The sequence below is a fragment of the Aulostomus chinensis genome, chromosome 19 (assembly GCF_037954235.1).
Source record: "Aulostomus chinensis isolate RoL2024-O1b breed Wild chromosome 19, RoL_Achi_v1.0, whole genome shotgun sequence".
NCBI classification, from domain to species: Eukaryota; Metazoa; Chordata; class Actinopteri; order Syngnathiformes; family Aulostomidae; genus Aulostomus; species Aulostomus chinensis.
Window position 1 is genome coordinate 18,593,305 of NC_141338.1, and position 12,840 is coordinate 18,606,144.

A 12,840-nucleotide genomic window follows, 5' to 3' on the forward strand; every position below is an offset into this window, starting at 1 on the left:
GCACCAGAGTTCCCACTAACATGACAGTCTAAACCCCTAATACAGGGGGGTGTCAGAAGAACTGATCAGTCAGTAGGTGGGTCTCTTGTACATTTTGATCTCCTATCTGGGAGGGTGGGTGAGGGACCCTCCTCGTCCCAGCTGACGACAACAATATTGAGTACAATCCAAAGGTAACGCTCAGCTTTAGGTGTGTGATGGTGGTCTGCTCACTGACTCAAGCCCCCCTCAGCCTCCTGTTTCCAAACTCCCTCCACTGGCTGCCAGGAATAACAGACCCTCTGATAACGTGGAGGAGTGTTCGACTGCGTTCACATTCCCAGTGATTTGGATTGGCAACAGCAAACACATCTGAAAACAATGCTCTCATCAGTGCGGGGGTTCATTTGTTTGAATCTGATGTGTTGTCTGCACCCAAAAAAAACAAAGTGAAACAAAACCAAAACAACAACCCAGCCAATGAGCTAAAGCTACTGCAGATTTGGTGTTTAAGCCTTTTCGCTGTGAATCAAAAATAGGAAGTAGAGTGAGAATATCCTTTTGGAAATCAGATTCATGCTTTTCTTTTGGGTGTGTTTGTTCCTGGAGGACAAATGATGTCAGAAAATCTCCAGTCACTGGGTATTGTCACTCTTGCTGCTTGTATCAGAGAACCGTTATCAGACCGGGAGGAAACGCATCAGCAGCAGTAGAGGAAAAGGGAGAACGAGTGACGGATATCCCCGCTGCCTCCTTGTTTGTTGAGGGGTCTCATCCTGTGGTCTGGAGTCGCCACTGGATGAAAAAAAACAAAACCCCAAACTAAATTTTTCTTAAGGAATGAAAAGGAAACCGTTTCAAAACCTCAGCTTGAACGTGTCACGAGCTCCAGGCGCTCTGGAAGCAATCGTCCCTTTACAGACTCAAGATACGGAGCCCTCGAGTGAAATCAAGGCCGTGAGACACAACTTGTTCCCTCAGTTTAGTTGTTTTGATACCACGTAATTTGTCCCCTTGTTTTAATGAATTCACGTTCACGTGATGCGGCTCGTTCACTCAGTGCTGTTATTTTGTGTGTTCTCTCTCTCCTTTTTTCTAACAAGTTACAGTTTGTGGCCTCAAAACAAAGCGATGGCCTCAGAGCACATGTATTTCCCTCTGTGCCAACAAAAATAAAGTAAAATGAAATAAGATAAATCTTACCTTGGCCAACCCAGGGTCATGAGCATTGCTTTGTGTTTTCTTTTGATTCAATATTTAATCCGCAGTTGTGCTGACTCAGCTGGACAGGACAGACGGTGCTGGAAATAGACTGAGGCCGAGCTGGGAAACTCTCGCTCATTTAGTGAGAATCATTTTTGCTCTTTTCCAAGATCATCTTTCCCACAGGAGGTCGGATACAGTGGCTCTGACTCACAGGAGTTTATGGGGGGGAGGGGGAGGGGGAGGGGGGTGGTCAGCTTGTGTTTTTATCACCAGGAGGAATGTAGCATGAACACACCCTGAACCTGATCTGGCTGCGATGCTCTTCCAATCGGTAATTCATGGTCTGTAATCTTTACTACAATCCTCTTTGATCTGTCCTAATCTATCTGTGTGGCTCCAGGTCTTCGCCAGGGCCGGAGGGCTTATGTGTTAATATTTACACCGAACCAGCCGATGTTCAAGTGTAATTCACTAAGCAGATTTATCTGAACACAGCCGGCAGATGGTTGGCAAAGTGATCAGGCTAATATCGGCAGGGGTGCGTCACCGCTGTGCTGTGACATCACACTGGACTGGATTATTTTTCCTTGGTGGATCTCAAGTGCCAGGGAATTGAAGCACAGTTAAGACCCAAGCCAGTTTGCGTTCATGCATGCATCATAATACATCTGTGCTGACTGACCTCGCCGCAGGCCATCTTTGACTCCGCACGTTACTGGGTTCCAGTGCAAAAGTTGCATCATGGGATTTTAGATATTCTTTACTCAGCTCTAAATGCAATTGAATTATGTTTGCTTTGTTCTAAATGTGTCGCACCGGAATCTAAGTGATTGAAGCAGTTGCAGGAGGAGGGATTCATGATCTCAGACCAACCAGCTCCTCTCTATTCAGGACCAAGTCCTCATCACCCTGCGCTAAACATTTAAAGCACACTCATGGCTCGCTCATCCGGGCCCAGAGTGGCCTCCCGGACTACATTTCCTATGTTTGAAGGAGAGGCCGATACCTGACTGCATGAAGGCTGGAGGCCAGGTACAGGTAACTCACCCGGGAAGGAGCAGGGATGAGCCTGAAGGGGGCAGCACTCAGGGGGCTCAGCCACACTCAGGCTGGTCTACGTGGGCCGTACCTGCGATGTCACTGAAGAAGGGTTAGGGAGGAAGCGCGCCTGTTTGCCTCTCAACATTTCTGCTCACAGAGGCTCAGACACATCAGTGGTTCCTTTGTGGAAGAGAGTGTTGTAGGTAGCGCCACCAATGATAACCCTGTGAAACTCGGATGCTGAGAACATGGTCATTATTCACTGCGTTACTGAGCTCATTTCCCCTCTCATAGATGTCAAAGAGGTCATGTCAAGATGCTTGGCTTGTGCTGGTTTTGCTGCCGTGTGAGGCTGTTTTAACTTGTTTTATTACTGCTCTTTTACCACCTTAGGAAGATGACCTTGATAAAGATTCCCTCCAATGATATGTACATGTCCTCACGATTTCATCTCTCGTCTTCGCGCGTGTAAAAGACGCCACCCTGACAAGTTGTGTCCTCCATTTTACAGGGTGCAACAAATGACTTTCCCCCTGCTAACGAGGTCCGCCTGCGGGCATCAATGTATTATGAACTTAATGATCATAGTAATAAGACAGGACATTTGTGTGTTTGTCAGTTCATTGTCATCCACTGGAAGATTCTGATTCCTCTTGGTTTTTCTGTTGCAGAGATTATGAACGATGTAATCAAGAAGGTGAAGAAGAAGGGAGAATGGAAGGTAAGAGGACCCGAACTGTAAGTGGAAATTTGAACTAAAACATGCTAGAGTCAAGTGCACATGGAGGGCTGCGACTCTCACCAAACGTCAAACCTGTCCTCGCCCCTGCTAAGTGGTCTGGGAAATCACCTCATGTTCAAGTCAAAAACCTGGATTATTTAAACCCCGGAAGCTTGACTGGAGAATTTGCCACACGTGTGACGTTACGGAGAGTCTGACAGTGGACACCCATATTACAATCATGTATGACGGTCAGTTAAAGAGCACCATGAACAGGTCAGCTGAATCCCTCTGAAATTCAATCCCTTTCTCGGCGTCCAGAAGGAACGAGAGCTCCCTTGATTTCTGACTTCATGTGTTCAGATTGGAGCTGGAAATGGAAACCATCAGCAAAGAATTAGACCCTCATTTTAGGACACTGTTTTAAAGAGTGGCAGGTCTTTTATCAAGTGCCCAGGGACAGAACTGATGTGACTGATCTTTCATACCACACATGGCAACTGCACATTCACGCCTTTTTGCATACTGTATCAGCAGGAAAGTGGTGCGGCAGCAGCCAGATGATTTATTAGTCAGATACTTTTTTTATATATATATATATTTGGATTAGTAGAATTTCCTTTTTATGATGCACACTGCAGCTTTTTCCAACCAATCCCATTTTGTTTTTGGCTGGTTTTAAGCCTTGATGAAACATTTTTGGAGTCTTGTCTGGTTTTGGACGACGACTTGAAGAGGCCGCTATGCTTCTATGCCGATACTCACCCATCGCTCGTATTTAGCCAAGTCAAGTCCCTCAAGTGAGTGTTCGTATCAACAGGGTCAGGCGCAATCGCCCACCTTAGACAAGGCAGCATTACTCAGGCTGTTGATAAGGAAGACTGAAGTCTCTACGGAAGTTATCGAAAGCACAAATGTCTTTGTGGGCGTTTCCAAATCATGTAAATCAGTTGGATAATGAATATTCTGGCCTCACAGTCTGGCACAGCGGGCGAAGAGCTTGTCATCAGACTCCAAATTAGAAATAAGTGCATTTGGGGTGCAACATGAACGTCACCAGCCGCAGTGTCATCTCCCACTGCCTCTGAGCGTTTCCTCCGTAGTAAAGGTTCAGCCACCCTTTCCTGTCTCTCACTGCAGGGTCTGGATGTGCTGTGTACTGTTGTGATGGCCCACTGTTATGTTCTCTCCTGTTACCAGGCCCTGATTGTGGACCAGCTGAGCATGAGGATGTTGTCATCCTGCTGCAAGATGACGGACATCATGACAGAGGGCATCACCAGTAAGACTCCGTGGTCACGTCTAATCCCTCCCCTTGACTGTGACACGTGCGTTAATGTGGCTCGGTAACTGTGAACCTGCTGTGTCTGTGTCACCTTCTTCTCCAGTTGTTGAGGACATCAACAAGCGACGAGAGCCCCTTCCCAGCCTGGAGGCCATTTACCTGATTACACCCACAGAGAAGGTACACTCCTGCTGTCTCTCTCTCTCTTTCTCTCTTTCTCTCTGTCTCTGTCTCTCTCTCACTCTCTCTCTCTCTCTCAGGTGTGTTTATGACAGCTGCCCAATGTCAAACACATGCCTGTTGACTTTGTTGAGGCAGATCACACACACACACACACACACACACACACACACACACACATTGTTACCTAGAAGGCTGTACAAAATTCACAGTGCACTGTAAATATAATATTATATGAAGGGAGATTACATCAAACTATTCAACCAGGGCATTATGTAAAGCACGCAGTCCCAAAGCTGCAAAGCTGCGGCAGGTTCTTCCCTGGCCCGTGTTGCACGGAACATAAACCATAATCTGATGCGCAGGTTGCTTCTGTCTGTCTGTCCTCAGTCGGTCCACACCCTTATTGGAGACTTCAAAGACCCTCATTCAGCTAAATACAAGGCGGCTCATGTTTTCTTCACCGACTGTGAGTATGAACATATGAATGAAGTGTTGCCTCAGCTCTGTGTACTACACTTGTTGTTCTTCCACAAAGTACTTCTACCTGCATCTGTGCGGTAAACTTTTCTCTTTCGATCGCGCTCTCAATTCCATGAGTCATTCATTTGGTTTCTTTACTTTATTTCTCTCGTCGGTAAGTTTCATGCGCTCATGGTGTCCAGAGTTGTCTTTCAACTGCTTTTAATGTGGGATTGGTATTGATTGGTACAAGTGATCAATTCTTCCATTGATGGAGTCATTTAGGAACCCTGACCTCTTTATGCATCTTGTAAAGTACGGTCCCGATCACCTGCAAGTATCAATTCCAGCACCTCAAACTTATCTTGAAAATAAAAGCAGAAACCAGGAAGGACCCCTTGGTGTGTGTGTATATATATATATATATATATATATATATACATATATGGCATCTTTCTGAGAAGTTCTGACTCAGTTGTTTGCGGTGGTGTAGTAACACAGCTGCTTGCATGAGATAAGCTGAACTGAATATAAATCAGTGTTTAGGAGCTGCTAGTTTCAAAGCTGATTGCTGTTTAGGTTGGCCACTGTTGAGGAGATGATGAATGCTATTCACTAAGACATGATAACATCGTTTGCCTGTTACTAGAACAGAGTTTGATGTCAAACTCCCCCCAATAATACAGCTGTTAATTAGACTTATTAACTGTGCTGGTCAGGCAGCATCGACAAGGGCTGCTGGATTTTCTGAATCAAGCCAGATTTGTCTCTTCAATTCAGTAGTTTGACACACCCAAGGTTGGAGCCATAGTTTATAATGATGAAACAATTGTCTTCATGAAATCATGGCAAACTCAGGCAAGCATCAGCAGTTTCTGCTGGCGGGGAGTTTTAGCTCAGTGGGGCTTGTTTAACCATTGCAGGGACAACCGAGAGGCTCCTGCAGTGGTTGAACGGGAGATGTTGCCAGAGCCGTGAGGTCCTGCATTAGCCTGCTTTGCCAAAGCCATTACGACGCCAGCTGAAGTTCGTCTTTAGGCTTTATCGAGATAAAATGTTTAAACACCTTCACTTTTGATAACAAGATGCTTAAAATGTACATAACAGGAGTATTCATTTGATCTTTTTTGGAGGAGAACACTCAAAGATTCTTGTCCTTAAGGGAAGAACAAACATGAATCATTCTGTGGCCAAACAAGTGAAGTAACTGTTGCGAGTTTTGTTGTCAGCTCGATGAAATAATCTCACTCATCTCCTGACTGATGTTTCAAAACCTTTGGCTGTCAGAGTGCAGCCATAGCATCGGTCTAACCTGGTCTCGGTTCTCTTCCCTTGCAGCCTGTCCTGATCCTCTGTTCAATGAGCTGGTGAAGAGCCGGGCATCCAAAACCATCAAAACTCTGACGGAGATTAACATCGCCTTCTTGCCCTACGAGTCTCAGGTAAGCATCTCTATGGAGATGGCGCAGCAGACCGTGACTAAGGGTGCGTTCACATCCGGTCAGCAGCTGGAGGTGAAATCAAGCTCGTCGGTGATTGAGATGAAGGAAACAGAGCCGGTCTTTCTTTTCTCCTGTAAAACAAGCAGTGAAGGTTGGCTTGTATGTTTCTTTTTTGTCTGTGGCTGTGACTGAAACCCAGAGAGACGGAGATTGAGAGATAGAAACCTGGAGCCTGAGCGAGAGGAGATTGATTAAGACAGTGGAGAGGGCGGAGATGCCGCCAAAGACGCAGACAGGAATAGGAGCAGAGTTCTCTGGATGAAAGGAGAGGAAGAGGGGAGCGAGAACACAAACACGCTCAGGTGGTCACCTGGCACAATGCCACTGACTCACCAGTTGCTGTGTTTACTGCCAGACTGTTCTAGAGCCTTTTGCCAGCTCTCCTCCCTTCTATTCGCTTCTCCACCTTCCTCAAACGTCTTAAACCCTGCCGCCTCCATCATGTCCTGTCCCACTTTCATCTTTCATTTGTTTTTTTTTTGTAATCTCGCCATCCCTCGTTCCCTGTTTTTGCTCATTGCTCAGAAGGAATGACCTCTGCCAAGGAGGTTTGTCTGTCTGTTAGCAGGAGAACTCAGAACACTGAGGATGGATTTTCATGACATTCGGTAAGAAGAGGAGCAACGATTAGATTGTGAATTGGCTCTAGATCAAATGATGTTGTATTGCCTTGGCGGTGGTTGGCGCACTCTGAGTGTCCCCAAGTTTTTTATTTATTCCTAAATCACATATTTTTTCCCTCTGCCCTTCTCCCCTTCTGTCCATCCTTCGCTCTCTCTCTTGCTTCCTATCTGAAGATGCTGCCTGGCCCACAATGCTTTGCTCTCTCCTGTCTACTATGATTAATTCAGAGTCAGTGGTTTTAATGCTCCAGGCAAAGTGCTGCCTCACAGCTCCACCCACAGGCTGATTCACTCGCCTCTATTGGATGAGGCAGGATCCACACAGCAGACGTTAGCCAATCCTAGCCAGGCTAACACAGGCACCCTTCTGCGGAACAGGAGTGTGGTCATGTGACTTTGGACAGATGGGGTGGGAGAGGGAGTGGTAGTGAGTGATGCAGGGGACGAGAGGAGAAAAATAAATGAGAGAGGGAAGGAAGGAAAGCAACCTAGGACATGAGAGACGACATTACTGAGCAGAAGAGGAGAGGAGGAGAGGAAGAAGGGAATGAAAGAAGAGTAGAGAGGAGAAAGGGAGAAAAGAATGGCAAAAACGGGACAGATGAGAGAGGGAAGACGGATCAAGAAGATGTGAGGAAGGATTTAAGGAAAGAAGGGAGGTGAGGAGATGAGAGGGAGTGGAGCAGGAAAGAAGAAAGAGGAGACGTGAGGAGAGTGAACAGACAAAGGAGACGAGATTAAAGGAGAGGGGAGGCACAGACAAAGACGGAAGATGAGAGGAGATACGGGAAGAAGATCCTATCACAACACCTCCAGCTCATTTCTACAGTAAACAGAACCTGTTTGTCCACGATGACCCGCTGAGTTTGAAGTTCTCCGCGTGAAAATGTTTCGAATCAGTCATAACATACTGGAACGTGCAGACAGAATGTCTCAGTTGGCGGCGGCAGGTCACAAAAGGGCAGTGTTTGGCAGACTTTTGCGGAACATTTGGGACAACTAAACTTTAATTGATATCTTTGGGGAACATAATATGTTCCCTCAAGGAGACATTTAGTTGTGTTAACATTCTGAGAAGATGATTGTTGGTTTGTCCCTTCAAGTCCCCTCAGTAGTGTCACTACAGGTTCTGCAGACATCCGGGTAGAAGGAACAGTCTCCAGCGGTGTTCTCATAAATACTCTTTTAAATGTTACCAGAGTACTCCCAATGTTTCCTCATTGAATTATTTACCCTAACATTTAAGGACCTGTGGGAACATGGCAAGGTGACACGCTTTGCAACAGTGGGGGATGTTCTGAGCAACTTAGCTGGGTAACCTCTCCTCTTATAGAAACCTAAAGAGAACATAGTCCTTACGTCCTAAATCTTCTTGTTATCGATAAACAGTTTAAAAATGATCCAGAATGAAACTTTTTCCTAAAATCGTACTGGGAACTTTGAACTGCAGGACTTCGTCACGAACAGAAGATGCTTTTCAAACATTCTTATTGTTCTGAAAAGGTTAGGGATGTTTGTCACCCACAGAGAACCTGAAGAGAACCTGTAGAGAACATCGTGCAAAGTCCCTGGAGTGTCCCCTTCTTCATTTGTGCGCATATTACATAAGGAAGGAGTGGGAAGTTGCAGGACCTGAAATAGAAAGTAGGAGGGCAAAATTGTAAGATTGAATTTATGTATTTGTCTGTGCAGGTGTACTCCCTGGACAATCCAGACGCCTTCCACAGTTTCTACAGCCCTCATAAGACCCAGCTGAAGAACCCGGTGATGGAGAGGCTGGCTGAGCAGCTGGCCACGCTCTGTGCCACGCTGAAGGAGTACCCTGCCGTCAGATACAGAGGGTGAGTAGCGAGGGGAGCCACTCGGAGGCAGCCGTACACACAAGCAACTTGAAGGAAGCGGTTGACTGAGACAGATTTTGGGTCCTTTTTAAGTTCAAGGTCAAAGGTGGATGGTGCAGCACCTTTGGGCGTGTAAGGTCCATTCAAATCATTTCAACGACTGATTGTTGCATTTAGTGGCTACATGCTAGCTGTAGTGATGAGGAAGTTAAGCCTGGCCGCATCGTTTGATTTTAGCATGTTAGCTTTGTACTTAAGCATTTAATGCTTCCCCCAATCCTAAAAGGGGAGTTCATTTGTGAAGATTATCATTCCAAAAGGCACAAGCAACTCTCCTCAATCCACAGTAAAATGTCCAAATCTCACGGACTTTTGCTCAAGGGGACCTGTGATGACGCCAACTTCTGGGCTGGCCAACAAAAATCCATCACCCCTGCAGCACCATATTCCAGCACAAAGCTTTAATTGTGTGTTGGGTATTTGGTAACGTCCACCAATGACTAATCGCAGTGTCGCCTCCTACCCCCTTTAAGAGTTAATACACCTGCACCAGGTATTTCTATTGAAATGTCATATCTGGGGATTTTGATCCTTTCAAGAGCAGGAAAATACTGTGACATGGACACAAGCACGTGTGTGTTGTTTTTGTCAGTCACACAACTGCTTTGTGCCGCATCGAGATAGAAATGGGACAAAAACGCATGAGACCACACCTCTTTTTATGACAACCCTCAAAGGAACACGGGTACTGTACAGAGGCGAGATATTTGGAAAAAGGGATTTATTAAACACCATTAAAACAGAAATATGAATGAATATTAAGGCATGAAAGCATCTGCTTGGAATAATAATCATCTTTGATATGAAGATGACGGTGTCTGGGGGGGTTGTAAATCACACAAATGTTTTTTTCCTTACAGTACTGATTCAACATACTGCTGTCATAGAAACAGAAGGCTTACTGTCTGAAATGTTATGAAAAAGTTCCTATAACTTATTTTTTATCTTTGTCCATCACTTCCTCCTTTGCATCTCACTTTCTTCTGGTGTCTCTACGCGTCCGTCAGGGAGTACAAAGATAACGCCACCCTGGCTCAGCTGGTGCAGGACAAACTGGATGCCTACAAGGCTGATGATCCCACCATGGGGGAGGTGAGCTTTGTCCCCTCTTGCCTCGCAATTGTCTCTTATTTTAGGCTTTTATTAACTGAATTGATGCATATCGGTTAAGCAGGGCTTCAGAATGTGACAGGGCGACATCACACTTGTACAGATACCTTTACCTTATTGCTCCTTTCACTATCTGTCTTCCTGTGCGTGTGTCTTTCTCTTCATTAGGGTCCAGATAAGGCTCGCTCACAGCTGATCATCCTGGATAGGGCGTTTGACCCCGTCTCACCTGTCCTGCATGAACTCACCTTCCAGGCCATGGGCTACGACCTGCTGCCCATCGAAAATGACGTCTACAAGTAGGGGAAACAGAATGACAAGAGCAGAACGCATCCTGCTGGTTATGTTTCAGGTGTAGTTAAGAATCTTGAGCTTTTTTACATGAGGACAGCAGCATCATGTGTTTTGGTCGTCAGGTATGACACCAGTGGCATCGGAGACTCTCGTGAGAAGGAGGTTCTGCTGCATGAAGACGATGACCTGTGGGTGAGCCTGAGACACAAACACATTGCCGAGGTGTCCCAGTGAGTACTTTTCTTTATCACACGTCTATATGTTCTCTGTCTTTAATACTGAATCCCAGGAGTGACTGCTCCTCCTTTGCTTTTTGATTATAAGGGAAGTGACACGCCAGCTGAAGGAGTTTTCCTCCAGCAAGAGAATGAACACTGGCGAGAAGGTAAAGCTGCCAGTCATGGGTGCTAAACTCGAAATCCCTCAGTTTGGTCACTGCTTATGTATGGCAAGAAAATGTACCGACATTTTGGTTGATTAAAGCAATGCTTCACCCAAAAAGTGTATTTTGCATTTCAAGCACTGACAAGTCGATGTCTGGAGCAAACAGACTTTGATTTAATCTAAAAACACACTCAAACACTTTCAGTCTGGTGCTCCTATGTGGAAGTGAAGCTGAGGAGATCGTGTTGAAGGACCAAAGTGTCATTGGCTTTTCCTGATGAAAATTTCTATGAGCGTTATTCGTCGTCTCTTACCAGGGGCTCCGGGTTTTGTCAAGCTGGCCCACCAAAAGAAAGCCCGGTTCTGTTTGCCTCCTGGGTTCCCTCTCTGGCCTCCAGACTAGTTGTTGTAACGTGTGAGAAGCGGCTGAGGGAAATGACTCTCTGGGCAAGAGGGGACCTTCCAAGTAGTTTTTTGCTGATTTATAGTGAGCCACCAAAAAAAAAAAAAGGGAACACATTCGCGGAATGGACTAGGATGTCGCACATGTGCACTGTTTACACTATTTTTACCTCTGGGTACAATGATAACAGCGGCCGTTCTTATGAATGATGAACTCTCCTGCAGTTTCCTCTGCAGGCTGTGCCTTTGAGTGTGAGATATCTGGGATGTGAGGATGCATCCAGGCCTAGCGCTCAAGCACTCATTTCCTTCCGACCATTTTTGTCAGCAAGCTCTAAAAACTAACTGTTCTTTTTTTAGCTGTTCTAAAAACTGTTGGCGAATGGAAAACCAGGACTAAAATAATTAAATGTGATTCAGGCTTAGATGACTAAAATCAAATAAACAACATGAGGACTTTAGTCTTTAGGTGTTTCAAATATTGGTGAACCAACATTTTGTCATCGAAAACAAAATATTATATTTCTGATGCTGTCACACTTTTATTATTTCACCTCCTAATTCAATGTTGCTTTTCTTTCAACAGACCACAATGAGGGACCTGTCCCAGATGTTGAAGAAGATGCCTCAGTATCAGAAGGAGCTCAGCAAGGTGCCTGCATATGTGTGTGTGTGTGTGTGTGTGTGTGTTTTTCCCTGTGTGTGTCAGTGCTGACTTTGTGTATTTGGTGTTTTTCAGTACTCCACTCACCTGCAGCTGGCTGAGGACTGTATGAAGCACTACCAGGGAACAGTGGACAAGCTGTGCCGTGTTGAACAGGTGAGGAAACCAGAATGGAGGGTGGAGAAGGAAATGAGGGGTCAGGAAGAAAGAACCAATATAGCAAGGCAGGTGTGACATACGTTTGACAGCCAACCTGCGAGGTAGCACAGCCAGGTTACTTGGTTTTAGTGAGTGAGAATGTGATGAACACCATTTTTATGGTTTTTAAAGCTGAAATCTATTGGTAGAAACTAAGGTTACGCTACAAATGAGCCACACTTTGGACGTGCTACCCCAACATCACCACAAAAGCTTTGAGCTTCAGCATCGATTCATCAAAGACACGTGAACGCTTTAAAATTCACATTGCACTTTTTATTGCACAAAACGTTAAAATAGGTTAAGTGTGTGCAAACCACAAAACTTGCTTAGGTTGGAACCAACAACGCAGTTGTACAGGTGATGAGTTCTGAAATCCCCTGTAGTTTGAAGTTTGTAATGGAGAATTGTGGTGCTGAGGCGGTTTTTAACCCCCAACATGATACCAGTTCTGGGTTCTGGGTTGCAGGATCTTGCTATGGGAACAGATGCTGAGGGCGAGAAGATCAAAGACCCCATGAGGGCCATCGTTCCCATCCTGCTGGATGCCAACGTCAGTACATATGACAAGATCCGCATCATCCTGCTCTACATCTTCCTCAAGAACGGTGAGAAGGAGGCTGCAGGCTCCATTCGGAAGTCTGTCAAACTGCTCAAGACAAAGCAGCCTTTTGTATTTTATTTGTGCTCTCAAAAATAGTTTTCTCTCTGCTGCTGCTTTGGCTTTTGTTTAATCTCTCCTTTTAACTTATATTTCATTACTACAAATGTACGGAAATGCTCAGAGTGCAGGAGCATTAAGCTGGTAATTAACCTCACAGTCAGTTGGGAACTGAGACTCAAGGGCAGCGTCTGTCTGCTGAACTTGATGAGAACCCTTTTCAAAAT

At 45.5% G+C, this 12,840-nt stretch overlaps 1 protein-coding gene across 2 annotated transcripts in view; it reads left to right on the forward strand.

Moving 5' to 3' along the window:
* The window catches only part of stxbp1a (syntaxin binding protein 1a), a 38,731-nt gene that overhangs the window by 11,690 nt on the left and 14,201 nt on the right, over window positions 1-12,840 (forward strand). For both annotated transcript variants that reach the window (XM_086187190.1, XM_086187191.1), the window contains exons 2-14: window positions 2,898-2,947; window positions 4,148-4,229; window positions 4,336-4,412; window positions 4,803-4,881; window positions 6,213-6,316; window positions 8,692-8,840; window positions 9,908-9,992; window positions 10,179-10,309; window positions 10,427-10,534; window positions 10,629-10,689; window positions 11,677-11,742; window positions 11,830-11,910; window positions 12,422-12,560. In XM_086187190.1, the coding sequence (XP_086043316.1) occupies window positions 2,898-2,947; window positions 4,148-4,229; window positions 4,336-4,412; window positions 4,803-4,881; window positions 6,213-6,316; window positions 8,692-8,840; window positions 9,908-9,992; window positions 10,179-10,309; window positions 10,427-10,534; window positions 10,629-10,689; window positions 11,677-11,742; window positions 11,830-11,910; window positions 12,422-12,560 (1,212 nt within the window). The remainder of the gene's footprint in view (window positions 1-2,897; window positions 2,948-4,147; window positions 4,230-4,335; window positions 4,413-4,802; window positions 4,882-6,212; window positions 6,317-8,691; window positions 8,841-9,907; window positions 9,993-10,178; window positions 10,310-10,426; window positions 10,535-10,628; window positions 10,690-11,676; window positions 11,743-11,829; window positions 11,911-12,421; window positions 12,561-12,840) is intronic.